The sequence below is a fragment of the Xiphophorus hellerii genome, chromosome 20 (genome assembly GCF_003331165.1).
Source record: "Xiphophorus hellerii strain 12219 chromosome 20, Xiphophorus_hellerii-4.1, whole genome shotgun sequence".
Classification (NCBI taxonomy): Eukaryota; Metazoa; Chordata; class Actinopteri; order Cyprinodontiformes; family Poeciliidae; genus Xiphophorus; species Xiphophorus hellerii.
This window is the reverse complement of record NC_045691.1, coordinates 33,283,733-33,298,810: the sequence shown is the minus strand read 5'-3', so window position 1 is coordinate 33,298,810 and position 15,078 is coordinate 33,283,733. Positions and strand designations below refer to the sequence as shown.

Here is a 15,078-nt window from a genome sequence, read left to right as displayed (position 1 = left end):
GGGTGGGAACGTAGATCGACCGGTAAATCGAGAGCTTCGCTTTTTGGCTCAGCTCTCTCTTCACCACGACGGACCGGTACAGCGCCCGCTTGACAGCAGACGCTGCGCCAATCCGCCTGTCGATCTCCCGCTCCCTTCTTCCCCCATTCGTGAACAAGATCCCGAGATACTTAAACTCCTCCACTTGGGGCAGGACACCCCCCCTGACCCGGAGAAGGCACTCTACCCTTTTCCGGCTCAAGACCATGGCCTCGGATTTGGAGGCACTGATCCTCATCCCGGCCGCGTCACACTCGGCTGCGAACCGCTCCAGCGAGAGCTGCAGATCACGATCTGATGAAGCCAAAAGGACCACATCGTCTGCAAAAAGCAGAGATGAGATCCTAAGGCCACCAAATCGGATCCCCTCAACACCTTGGCTGCGCCTAGAAATTCTGTCCATGAAAGTGATGAACAGAATCGGTGACAAAGGGCAGCCCTGGCGGAGTCCAACTCTCACCGGAAACGAGCCCGACTTACTGCCGGCAATGCGGACCAGACTCTGACACCGGTCATACAGGGACCTGACAGCCCGTATCAAAGGGCCCGGTACCCCATACTCCCGGAGAACCCCCCACAGGGCTCCCCGAGGGACACGGTCGAACGCCTTCTCCAGGTCCACAAAACACATGTAGACTGGTTGGGCGAACTCCCATGCACCCTCCAGGACCCTGCCGAGGGTGTAGAGCTGGTCCAGCGTTCCACGACCAGGACGAAAACCACACTGCTCTTCCTGAATCCGAGGTTCGACTATCCGACGGACCCTCCTCTCCAGGACCCCTGAATAGACCTTGCCAGGGAGGCTTAAGAGTGTGACCCCTCTATAATTGGAGCACACCCTCCGGTCCCCCTTTTTGAACAGGGGGACCACCACCCCAGTCTGCCAATCCAGGGGAACTGCCCCCGATGTCCATGCGACATTGCAGAGTCGCGTCAACCAACACAACCCTACAACATCCAGAGCCTTAAGGAACTTGTAAAAGTTAGTGATTAGATAAATCACTAACATCCAAGCGATCATTTCTCAATAGCTGAGTGTTTAGTCCCCATGTAAGAAGCAAGGCTTGTTTTTACCAGGCTGGCACAGCCCAGGACATTCTTTTTCCAGGGCAACTGTGCAAACTCCCACCCAGCGCCGCTCATCTCATGTTTCATTTCTACACTGATTTCAACTTTCTTTGTAGACAGTAGAAGCACATTTCCTCTTAAGCTATTTTTTGATTTAAACATTTGTGTTTGGGAAGTAAAAAAAACTAATGAAAGCATCATATCGATACATCTTCATATGAACACATTATATTTTCCTAACTGTATTTGGATTCAACCACATTAATGGCAAAACTGAAGAACAAAAACAAAGATTCGGAAATGACAGTCCTTGGATGAAGTTTTTATGAATTAATTGCGAGTCTAAAATGAGGTCATGAGATCTAAAATGTATTTGAATGTTCCAAGTAGTTTAAAAATTTGAATACTGATTCAAAGTTGCAATTTTGGACTTGGAAGTTTGGAATCAAACATAAATTATCAAAGGCAATTGTACATTAATGAAGCTCAGTGTCTTAAAAAAATCTTTTTTTGAAGAGATGCACAAATCAGAAGTTTGTGGCCAATCTCTAATCTCTGGTATTTGTAGAATTTTGATCTCCTTAAGTTGATTTGAGTCTATTCCAATTTTTCATTAAAGCACTACAATCAATATTCCCCTTTAGCCTTCCTGCTCTGTCATTGATAACACAAACTGAGGCGACATTCCACTGTGTGAGGACAGTTGCCAGACTGAACTGTTATTCTCACACTCAAACTTCTCCTCACCCAAACAGGATTGGCCATTAATTCAGAATATTTTAGGGCATTTCTCCTTATTTAGTGGTGGAAAATTAAGGCTCACAAATTTCAAAAGGGGTTAAAATGAGGAAACAAAGTACAATTAATTAACTGTATAGCAGAACTACAACTTATAAACTATTGTTAGAAAAAGACTTGCTCACATGCTGTACTTGTTTGATGCAACGTTTTTATGCAAATCCATAAAAACATTTTTAAAAAAGTCAGACTATACAGAGGAAATATAATCATCACAGCTTTTGTTTTCCAGAGAAAGATTCAGTGGTAGGAGCAGAATTTTTTCTACATGACGTTAAAGAGTTATTTTAGATCAACAGTCATTAAGTCAAGATTATGATTGAGTCGATCATAAAGTGTGTGTGAACATTTGCTCTGAAACTCGTATTTATTTTTTATTATATGCTTATTGTATTTTAATTACTGTAATCACTGTCTCTTAATTCTTGCTGGACTTATGCCCAACACTCCAGAGACTGTGGCTAAAAATTAGCCTGTTTGGCTAAGCCGGTATATTTACACAAATGTTTTTTATTGTGCGCCGTCTTTATATTACATTTTATATTTTAAATAAATTAACCATTTTTGAAGGAGAACAAATGTAACAGACTTAAAATTTCTCATGCTTTTCTTATAATTGTTCCAGTATTAATAACTGCATATTAATTATTTGCAACGTTTTGTTTTCTGTCTGCAACAGTAAAGTAATTTCTGTGATTCATCCTGCTTCGCTCCCTCTCAACCACCAGCAATACGTTATTTTCAAAACAACATTATTGTTTATCACAATATCTAATAGGACAATTTATTGTTAGCAAAATTTGTTATTGTGACAGGTCTCGTCTCAATCACCTGTTTTCTCCTCAGATGTTGAACATCTTCAGTGGACCCAGATACTGAAAGATGCACATATGGCCATTGATGCCAACCTGCAGTGGGAATGTAAAGCCATTGGTAAACCTAAACCTAGATATCGATGGTTAAAGAATGGTCAACCGCTAACAACAAAGGTAAGACACAAAGCAGAAAGTAATAGCATCTTCTTATAAAAGATTCTGTTTTTCTTGCTGAAAAAAATGTGCCACAGCTGCAACTCCTGGTGCGTTTTTTTCAGGAGAGAGTTCACGTTGAAGCTGGCAGACTGACCATATCCACGATCCGTTTGTCAGACTCAGGGATGTATCAGTGTGTGGCAGAGAATGAATATGGATCACTGTATGCCAGCGCTGAGCTCAAGGTTGTAGGTAGGTTTCATTCACTGTGACCAACCAGGGTTGACAATAGAACGACGACAAAAACAGAATAAATAAGCTCTTCACAGAGGCCTGACCTTTGCTTCCAAAAAAAAAATATAATCAATTCAAACAAGCAGCCAATCTGGTGGTAAAATGAAATGTCTATAATTGCCAGTGACACACTTGACATTTTGGCTGACGGCCGGTCGTTGTCCCTCTACAAACCGAAACAAATGGCTTCAATGTGGGTCTCTTCCTCAGCTTCGCCGCCTGATTTTACCCAGCGGCCCGTGAAAAAATCCACGGTGATCCATAGAGGAGGAGAGGTGGTGTTAGAGTGCCGGCCCAACGCTTCCCCCAGGGCCACCATCTCCTGGTGGAGAGGGGGCGAGCTCCTGAGGACCGGCAAGAGGTAGGTTAACATCAGCACTGAGCACTGACATGTTTCATCATTTAGACCCATTTTTATATAGATCTCTCCACAAGGGCAGTCTATGAATATCAAAAAGGGGAGGAAAAGACTTATGGATGTTTTCCTCTACCTTGGCTTGCAGTGAGTGTTGGTTTGAAGGTGTTTTCACACCCGGTAGTCTGGGACCAAAGTTGTATAATTTGTTACATTTTCAGTTGGTGAGGTTCACTTTCACACTGCACTGCACTGTGTGAAATTACCGAAACCTTTTGAAAAACCTGTTCCCCTCCTCTCCTGTGGTGGCGCTGCACCAAGAACCGCTGAAAAAAAATTATACAAAAAACTCCAAAGAAGTCATGAGCACAACTTCCTTGCTTTTATGTTCTGCATCAGAGTTTGATTATGCGACTTGGCAGAAAAAAACAGGTATAGATGATGAATAGTTAGACGGAAGCAAACACCATGTGCAAAAACAATTGCAAACAATTGTCCTGATTTTTCTGCTAATATTAACTTTTGGTTTCATGAATGGATCAGCGTGTCGGAGTTGGGCTTTTTCATTAGGGCCATTAAATATTTTGATCGTGCAACAAAGAAAGATGCCACAGAATTCATCAATCAAAGTCAAACTGTTTGATTTAGCAAAGAAAAAAAGACTGCCTTTTTCTTTGCCGTCGATTGATAATTCACTGAGCAATATGAAGAGCCATGGAATCAGCAGAAATCAGTGCTAATCATGAGGCAAGTGAGAAGCTTGAAAAAAAAATCAGTACGAAATTTTCCCATAACCATTTTCACCATTTTCACCTTCAAATATGCTAATTTAAAATCATCTTTTGCCTTCAGTAAAAATCTTCATGAGTAGAAGAAAATGTTATCAAGTTGTCCTCAAAAATCTGAACAATAATGCTTCAAAAAATTTATGAACTGGAGAGAAAAACAAAAGACAAACACTGACAAACACTGTCACTTAGAACTATTGTGTGAGAGGCGGAGTTTCAGAAAGAGCAGGAGTTTTTATAGCGAAAGAGGCCCTATTTCAAAGCATAAACTACAAAGTTGCATATTTTCTTACATAATTACGTAATTTATTTTAAGTCGTATTTGATAAATGCAGCATTTTTATAACACAGCTTTATGTGGCTGGAAAATACATGCCCCTATAAAAGCAGGGCTGAGTCTGAAAAGGTTTGAGACGTTCTGTTCTGTGGTATACTAAGGAACATTTTCTGAGATTTGCCCATTTATTTAAAGTAAACTTTTACCGTTTTGGCCTTTGTGTTTTGCTTTGGATTGATGAAAATGATCTGAGGGGCCCAATTCTCAATGATGGTGAGCCATTCTTGTCTCATTCGAGTCAGACACAGAAACTGACCACATATTGGGTCAACGGGTTTCCTGACTATGGGTCCACAGTTTTATTTATTCATGCTGGACAACGACACAAATCATTTTGCAGAGATTGTGGGATGATGATGGTCTTGGATGATTCTTTAATATCCTCCTTGAGCAAGACTGATCCAACTCATTAATCTAAAACAATCTGAATACTCATGAAAAAAAACAGTATGAAAACAAAAATTGGTTTCACTGACAAAACCTTTGGTTATTACTGTATTCAAGACTTCACATTATCCCACTAATGAGCATAAAATTGACAGAGTGAGAGTTGTGGTATTTAGAAATATTACTAAGAAAGGTATTGAAACTCCAAGAAGACCTGTCCATCAATAGCCAATGGCCATAGAAAATTAAAGAAAACAAGGGCCAAAGGGAAAAACTCCTGGTTCCAAACTGGAGCGTTTTATTTACAGAATCCCAGCATACAACCGCAGTGTTAGGAATGATATTAAAGTGAGATAGTTGTTACACCACTAGGCCCATTAGAGCCTTCTTTCTTGCGGCTCAATATTGGCTAAAGCAGCTTCTGAAGAATTCATGCTAAAAAAAAGTAATTTAAGCAGACTGATGAAAACCAGTCGTAGCTCTTACAAACTTATTTGAAAAGTGATTTTCTTTCACCTTGCGGCCATTAGGAGTCCTCAAAAATCAAATCCCTAGCAAACTGCCCAATTCTTTTTTTTTACCCAGAATGTGACCAAAGCAGCCCTTGTCTGATTCTGAAGTTATTTCTCCTAAGGTTCCCTGGAACAGAGCGCTAGTTCCTATAGCTTATTGATAAATCTTCCTAGTTTAGACACTATAGCCTGAAGTAGAGCCTGACTCTGAGAAGCAGTCATTTGTTTTTCCTGCTTCAATTTAACACTCAGGACAGAATTTTACAAGTTAAGCACCAGTTTTTCTTTTTGCAACAGTTTTACACCAGAATCACAACACAGGTTGCATGTAATGGATGCCGAAGCAAGGCCGCAGAACAAGTCAAAAAAAAAAAGCAAGATATTTACACCTGGTTTTGCACTAAAACTTGTCTGCTACTAGCACTGTAGACGCACCGCAAGAACACACAGGCTTACCAAGTATTTTGGTCTAGTACATAGGGCGAATATATTAACACTCTTGAAAGAAGACAAAATCAACTTGCATGTAACTTTTCAGCAAGATTAAGCAACTTATTTTAAGTCAATAATTTATTGATATTGATGAAAAAGTACTCGCTCCACTGGGAAAAAATGTGTTGTTTCAAGTGAAATAATCTGTCAGTGGAACTAGTAATAGTTTTGGCAATATTAAGGAATGATTTATTTGATATATCTTGCTGGAAGTTGCATATCAATTATTTTTGTCTTATTTTAGGTGTAATACAATGTTTGCACTAGAAACTAAACCAAAAATACTTTTTTTGTTTGTTTGTTTTTGTTTTGTTTTTTTGCAGTGTGAAAATGTTGAAAGAGATGGAGAAAGCTTTTACGTTGTTTATTTTCAGTAAAGAAATTTGCTGGTTGAGGTATGACGAGGCACGTAGGAACAATAACTGATATTCAGAATAATGTTTCTATATCAGTAAGTGATGTTGAATTGTTTTAATGCAGGACTTTAGGATAAAAAGACTGCTGTAATGGTTCATTCACCCATCTGATTGATTTAGAGGTCAAAGCACTTGATTGAAAGTAGAAACGTAACAAACTGCAATATTTTTACCTGTAGTCTATATACTGTATATATATATATACTGTATATCTTTAGTGTACGAATTGTACAAATGATGTATAATTACTACATTTTCACTGGAAGGTTTGGTTTGTGGCTGTGACTCTGTCAAAATCCCCTCATTTCCCAGGCAATCTGGATGACAACAAAGAGGCTCATATTTTGATGTAACAAAGGAAGTAGTTCCTGAGTGTTAAACTACAGTATTTAAGACAAAGAAATGATGGCAGAGTGACAGGATTAGCTTTTGCATGGATAGCTGTTAGCTGTTAACAAGACTAATGTGAACTTAGCTTTAGCTTTCACAGGGTTTGAACCTGTTCTATTTCTAGGACAAAATCTAAGTCACTATGAGATCAAAGCCAGGTTGGATGATTCTACACTGATTTTAAATTGTTTGAAACAGTTTTGGGTTTGAAAAATCTTAATTTGTTGGGAAACATAAAAGGGGTTTCTTAATTATCATGTTTCTAAAAATATTTTCATTATTACCAATTCATCTAATTTTTGCGAATGCAGGATGGTCCATAGTCTCCTCATTGGTGGGATGTAATGTTACAATATGACCAGATTCTGCCCTAAATACATACCTGATGCATCATTTATATGTGGGCAAGTGAAGAGGAAGCAGAACTTATACCTAGTTTCATTACTAAGGGACCTGTGAATGATAAGATCTGAATACTAAAGTCCAGAAGGTTCACAACAATATGGACTATAGTGCAGGGCATTCTGGGTAAGTAGAACCAAAACAAAAGTGAGTGCTAGCGCTAGCTGGAGAAATAGCTTGTGGTTGTTGGCCAAAAACAAAAGAGAAATTCTACAACCTCTAAAATCTGAGGTTTTTATGTTGTTTTCCTAAGTTCTTGGTACAGCGCCCCCATGGGAGAGGAGGGGAACAGGTTTTCCAAAGTGTTTGGTTGGTTTGACTCAGTAGAGAGAGAGAGAACCACAGCAGCTGGAAATGGAACAAAAGTTGCACTTTTGGTCCCTAATCAAACATCCGAAGCGTATACCTCAGTGTTCAGATTACAGCAAGATCAGATTCATCAATTGGTTTTCCTTACTGACAGAAAGTGTAATCTAGACTGTTTGGTCATTAAGTAGTAAAAGGTCTTTTATTTAAACATCTAATATGAATAAGAGAAATAAACCTGATTAGTGACTTTCATTGAGTTAATGATGATTAATCCTGTTTTGAGTTGAAAGAATGGCTCATTTCTCTGATCTGAGCAGCTCTTTGGTTGCAATCAATTGTCTTATTGCAGGCAAAAGCAAAAACATTGTAGAAAAAATAGATAGGCAAAGATGAAAAGATGGAAAAATAATCAGTCTGATCCGAGCTTTTGTTTGATTTGTCTGGTTACATAATAAACTGCTTTATATTTGAACATCATGTAATCTATTTTATGAGTCAGATGAAAAGTGAAGTCTATTACCATTGTTTTCATGTCTGTCTTGCTTTGGGCTCTCCATCGGATCGATGCAGCCATATTCCCACAGACGTCCTGCCTGAACACGTGACCTCTTAGATGGTGTATTTATCATATTTGTCATGCTTTCATCTTGGAGAAAAAAAGGGGGAGAAAAATTACCCGACTATTAAATAGCCTGTGCGTTTGCAGAGGCTGGAACGGAATCGGTCTCCAGCGCAGACAGTTTTGCACGTCGCTCTTTGTTCTGCACCTCATTGCCCCTCAGGTCATGTTCTCAGCGCGCCTCCATCACTCACAGTTTGATATTTTTGTCAATAAATCAGCACAAAGCACAGCGTGTCAGACATGCTCTTTGGGTTTAAGCTCGGCCCAAGTGAATACATATTTATTCCTGTGAGCTGCTATGAAATCGTTTGATTCCTGAGTCGAATGTTTGTCACATTTCTGTCTGATCATGTGAATTGACAGTGCCTTACTTATGCATAATGTTTTACATGTTTTCTGACTTAGAACTAAAATGACCATTGTAGTTCAAAATGTTTTGATTCTTTCCTGTAATTCTTTTCATGTCATACAAATCAGTTGCAGTGACAGGGAAAACTTTGCCCCCTAACAAATTTCTTCTTTTTTGTGACACTTAAATACTCCAGATCAGATAGAGGTGACCTGAGAAAATTCACAAAGCAATTTTTCAAATGATGAGTTCACTGACCAGGGGAACAAACCCATCCAAAACCAAGCTGGCCCTATTAGAAGTCATCATTTCTCCCATTGGTAACTCTGGAAATGATTGTCAATAACCATAAGTTTTGGAGTAATTTCTCCAGCCACACCCTGACCTGAACTCACTTAACTAGAACTTGACTGGCAACATGAAGTAGACTGAAAGCTCTAAAAAAAACTATCATACTTCAATCTAAAGAAATTCAAAAACAGATGAAAACCAAAGTTTTATCATCTGCATATCTGGAAAGACTTTCAAAGCCATTTCTAATGTTTTAAAGAATCCAGGACTAAGATAACTGAAGCAAAATGACAGATTTCTGCAATATAATACAAAATAACTGGGTTCAAAAGTCTAGGGAAATATGGAATAAAATCATTTTAGAACCATTGATTAGTTCACCTGATAACAAAAAGCTAAACTATAATGAAAAAGCCAAATCTATTATAACCCCGATATGTGTTCACCTTAATGAAGAGAATAAATAATTGTGTATTTTTTATGTCTTCCTGCTGTCTTCAGACAGATGATCCTGGAGGACGGCACGCTGCGCATCGCCAACATCTCCAAGGCGGACGAGGGCAGCTACACATGTGTGGCCAGAAACCATTTTGGAGCATCCAGCAGCACAGGGGCTCTGGTAGTGAAAGGTATTTCCATGCTCTTTTCTCTTGTTCCTCTTTTTCTTTAAGCCGTGAGTTTAAATTATGTTAGTGGGGGGAGGAAGCACCTCAAGCATGACTCTGATAATGAAATATAAAGGCGCTTTATGTTCCCGCCCGCTTGTGACAGACGTATAAGTCATCCACGGGTTTGTCAGCTCTGAGTTATTGCTCATGTAGCGGAGTGGGACAAACCTCTGCTGCTGCTGTGATCGGAGAATATTTTTACTCATTCAAAAAGAGCTCCTGTCGCATTGTTAGAGTTTTTTTTTAAATAGAATGATTATAAAATGGGAGTCTTCTAATTTTTTTTCTAGTTGACGTTGTAATAGCTGTGTGTTTAATTATTCATGCCGAATTATAGGAGGCATTTGCTTCCTAAGTGAAGTTATTTAAGGTCACTTAATTACACTGATGGACCACAATCTGTCTCTCTATTCGGGCCAAATTAAGCTTTATTACCTTGTTCACTCGGCCAGATTTTATAGGGATACATTCCACTAGCACACGCACAGTAACAAATGATCTTTCTTTATCTACCGCTCTGCCACAGAGCCCACCAGGATCGTGGTACCGCCTCTAAGCTCGGACGCCAGCGTGGGACAGAGCCTGGTCCTGCCCTGCCAGGTGTCCAGCGACTCGTCCCTCAGTCCCGTCTTCAAGTGGTTCTTCAACGGCAAGGCCATCGACTACAGCCGGCAGGAGCACTTTGAGATGATTGGTGGGGTACGTTCACCATCCCGATTAACGTGTCGCGTTTAGAAATTCATCTTCACAACTTTCTGGTGTTTGTTTCAAACTGAGCTCACACTCATGTTTACGTTTTCATACAGATCACTTCCAGTACCGATATCTGAGGGTTAGCATCGAGCGATACTGACCCGACCAGTAAAGCAGAGATGAACTGACTAAAACTAGGACTAACAATATTATATCGCCAAAGATACATGATCAATATCAATAGATTAGATGGACATCTGACAGAATATTCAATAACAAATATATAGAATATTCATTGAACTCTGATCCAGAACCACATAGCATTCTGGGAGATGTAAGCAGAGGAAAGGCTTTAGCTGCTCAATTAGCCTGTCACAATAATCAATAAATCAATTAATTAATTAATAACATAATAAATTAAAATGAGCTCAATAATTTTATTTACATGATTTATTGTTTCTCTCTTCTCTTTTTCTACCAAAAACTGAACGATAAAAATCTTAAATCTGGTTCTTTGGTCTCAACTTTTTTTGAAGTATAATTTTCTTTACAGGCACTCCATAATTAATTTCATTTCTTGTTTTGTTTATTTATTTTGGATATTTAAAATGTCTTCCAGTTTCAGTGTTAAATGTTCATAGAATTTAAAGTTGATTGATCTCTGAGAACGTGTTCTTCCATTATTATGCCATTACCAATATATTTTCTTGAAGATGGTCTCAAAACAACAACAACAATGTTATTGTTTATCACAATAACTTCTGGGACAATTTATCATCCAGTAAATTTTGTTATGGTGACAGGCCAACCTAAGCAAGGGTGGTAGCATCAACTCACTCACTGTTTGGTTACCTAGCAACAACCAGTTGTGTAACTTGTGCAACAGCAGGTATCTCATGATGTGATGTTGTTTTTACATCACACTTGGATTATCAGGCAGTTAACTGGATAAATCTAAACGGATCCCCAAAAGAGAACAAAACGTGTTTTGCTTTACGTAATTAAAGCATGACCTAATGAAACATAAAATGTAAAAAAAGAGCTTAAAAAATCAAAATTGGACTTATTGTGGTCTATGGACTGAAGTGTCCAGTAGATTTAAAGGTAAAGAAGACCTGCCTGTCAGCTGCGCTCTCTGATGAAGTGAAAAGCTGAGAGCAGACCTGCTGGAGTTTGGAACATCACACAGCAGAGATATGAAACTGCTTCTTACGTTCCCCATGTTCCTGTTCAGCACTCCACTCTCCCACATTGTTGTTTTGCTTATGGATCTCACATCGCCCATTCCATTCAGAGAGAGACATGTTTTCAAATTCTCACCTCCACATTTCTTACTTTGGTCCTTACACTGATGACATATATACGCTTTCAACAGTCTGGGAGTTGTAGTGTTATTTTGGGAATTACTCAGACTTGGTGAAGCACTGCGAGTAAAACCTGCAAGTAGTGGGAAAGCGTCCACACCACTCTGATAGGAAGTGTCTGGAGGACTAAATCAGACGTTTTATATATATATATATATATATATATATACATATATATATATATATAAAGTATATACAGTACAGACCAAAAGTTTGGACAGAACTGTGTGTCCAAACTTTTGGTCTGTACTCAATACAGACCAAAAGTTTGGACACACTTTCTCATTGAATTCAATGAGAAGGTGTGTCCAAACTTTTGGTCTATATTGAGTACAGACCAAACGTTTGGACACACAGTTGTGTCCAAACTTTTGGTCTGTACTTTATATATATACTGTATATATACTGTATATACAGTACAGACCAAAAGTTACTGTTATATACTGTATATATATACTGTATGTGTGTGTGGGTGTGTGTGTATATAGTAATATATCTACTTTTAAAGAGACTTTACTAGAAGTTGGTTTGGGTTTATTTAAAATGCAATGGTCACAGAGAGTAAAGACGGGGAAGAAAGAAAACAAAGAGAGGAGAGAAGAAGGACGAGTGTGGAATGAAAAGTTGAGAGAATGATATAAGAACAGAGGAAAAGAAGAAGAATAGAGAGAATACAGGAAAACACTAGCTGTGTTTCCATCAACCATAGAACTGTGCAATAGGAGATCACAACAATACATTTGCTCAATAGAAACACATCAATTTCGAAACAGTGTTTTTCAATAAAAAGTTTTTCCACTGGGATGTGGTGGTCTTTCAGCCGTATCGAAATTGATTCATTTCGCAAAACTGAAAAACTTCTTTTGTCATGTGACATGAGTCACATGAGCAACAGTTACTACTGGAGAAATCGGCAAACACAACAATGAGAAGTAGCAGGAGGATGATGGTTTGTTTTGTTGCAGCTGTCACATCATCACAGTTCATAAAAAGCTGTCATTCCAACATGTTGAATCTATAACTCTTCTGTAAAATCGATGTCTACAATTTCCCATAGACCGTACATAGCCGCTTCCAAGTAGGCGGGGCTTGTTGCTCCAAAACGCAGACGTGTCCTCTGATTGGCTGAGAGATGATGAGCGCTAGTAACTTGACTGAGCTCTAATTTTTTTTCACATGTAACTCTTTATATCCCTCGCTGCCATAATTTTTAATGACTTATTGCATAAACAAGCGCATTCATGTGGGATTGTAATTTCATTTCTTAGTTATTGGAAAGACGGCAATTCAATAATTGTGTTTTTTTTTCTATTTACATTAGCAGAGCATAGACGAGGATTTGTGCGTATTTGTAGTGCAAGCGCAGCTTCCACTACACCTCATTTTTCTCTTCCAGTTCATCTTGTTTTTCCTGGTTCTAAATTTTAAGTCTTTAAGTCTGCCCTATATGAATATCTGTCATACATTCATAATGAGCTTGAGTGTTTCATATTTTACAATGTTGGTCAAAAGTTGAGTCAGGAAAAAAAAAACATTTTAATTGAAACATATTCACTTATTTGTGGGAACCTGCAAAAACAATCATTTAACGTATCGAAAATAATTACATTTATTCTCATTATGAGTGTATAAAAACGAATGAGTGGCACTGGTTCCAATCTGAAATAAAGTCAGTTTAACCTGTATTGTCTGAGGACAGCATTGATTTTGAAGTAGAATGTGGATTAACAGACTTAAAGCTTGACACCTGTAGCTACACTGACAGAGCTGCTGCTTTGTGGTGTTCTCTTGTCACACAGCAGTTTCCTCTGTTGGAAATTATTTATTTTTTTTCTACTTTAGACAATAGTTGTCATCCTTCCTGTTATCACTATAAAAAAATTAAAAGGTAAACTCAGATATTAACGCTCATAAAGGTTTGTGCTTGCTACCTTATCAGAATCGACAGAACCGTCTCATTGACACACCACTTCACGCCACAGACAAACACATAAACACCTCGCTCATGTTCAACACTGATATTTACACCAGTGAGCAGCTGCAGTCCACAACACAAAACCCACGTACTGTTTTAATTGTTCCAATCGCTGTCTCAACTCCACATGGACTCCAGGTAGATGGAATTTTACATCAGTGTGACTGGAAAATATCCTCAGAACGTTTTTTTTCTCCCTAACTGTCATCATTTGTCTTTTGAACAAACAGAAGCGAAGGAGAATCTGTGTGTGTGTTGTGTGTGTGTCCTGGACATCTGCTCCTACTCAAGTAAAACACCTGGACTCGGAATAAAAATGACAAAGAAAGAAATGCTGGATGTTAGCTTTGACGCTAACTTGACTATGAACTTTAGCAGCATTGACCTGAAACAGTGTGCTCAGGAGCGTCTGCAGAACATTATTTAATCAGTCAGCAGGTGGGACTGGAATGACCTACAGCGTAGAAGAGTTCCTGCTAACAAATAAAACCAACCACAACACTGAAATACCAACGCCACACCTCTACGCAGTGTTAGTGTTGACAATAGTAACAGTGAAATTCAGAGGAAGAAAATCCAAAACATAGCTAAAGAGATGCAGAGCCGATGGTTCCTTCAAAACTACACCAGCTCAGGTTTTTTATTCAATTAATTTATATTTTTTTCAGTCATAACTTTTGATGGAAAAAATGGTTATGGAGGCTGAACTTAAAATTCCAAAACTGCATCAAAATAAACCACAAAACTTATGGATTAGAACAAAGCGGAGATTGTCTAATGCAGAGAATTCTTGCTTTATAAAATTTTATTTATTTATTTATTTTTTTGAAAATGTGACTTTTTTTTGGAAGAAAACGAGAATTCTCATTGTAATCCAGAAGTTCTGGTTTATTATGATGCAAGTTTAAGTTGAGCCACCATAGCTATTTTAAGAACGGAGGTGTTGCAACGACTCAGCCAAAGTCCAGATTTCAGTCTCCCTGTCAACTTAAATGAATAAAATAAAATACTGCTATGAATCAAAGTGAGGCAAAATCGAAGAACTCTGGGAGCATATCAGCATAAATATTGGAAATAACATGAATGTCTCTGAAACCTGGTCAATAGAATTTTTTTCCTGGAACCGGCATTAAAACTGTATTAACATAAATATGATCTTTCTCCATTTTTTGTTGAACAAAAAGCAAAAAAACCTGCTGGCAACTTCCAAAGGCTCTTGGATGTCAGTCAGAAAATAGAAACAGATGCTGTTTTCTTTTTCACACACCTTCAGGTCATGATAAAGCTTCCCAGATTTAAGAGACTTTACCTGATCAAAGATGCCCTGCTGTTGGTTTGAGCTTACCTTTATTGTAGAACAGAAGGTGAATATTGTTTTTCTAATTATGGAACTTAAATGGTGCAGGGAGGAACGCGTGTGAACAGCTTTCAGTGTTTATTCTGAGCCAGGCTTCCAGGCTCATACGTTTAATTCACCTGCTGCATGTCTCCATATCAAACTAATCTCATTTCCTCACAGTACAAGCAGAAACTTCTATGTATTTTATTGAGATATTTT

The 15,078-nt window shown here is 38.4% G+C and overlaps 1 protein-coding gene across 2 annotated transcripts in view; it reads left to right on the top strand.

Moving 5' to 3' along the window:
- The window catches only part of cntn6 (contactin 6), a 143,471-nt gene that overhangs the window by 96,166 nt on the left and 32,227 nt on the right, over positions 1-15,078 (top strand). For both annotated transcript variants that reach the window (XM_032550448.1, XM_032550447.1), the window contains 5 exons: positions 2,752-2,894; positions 2,999-3,128; positions 3,381-3,531; positions 9,322-9,449; positions 10,015-10,187. In XM_032550448.1, coding sequence (XP_032406339.1) covers positions 2,752-2,894; positions 2,999-3,128; positions 3,381-3,531; positions 9,322-9,449; positions 10,015-10,187 — 725 coding nt within the window. The remainder of the gene's footprint in view (positions 1-2,751; positions 2,895-2,998; positions 3,129-3,380; positions 3,532-9,321; positions 9,450-10,014; positions 10,188-15,078) is intronic.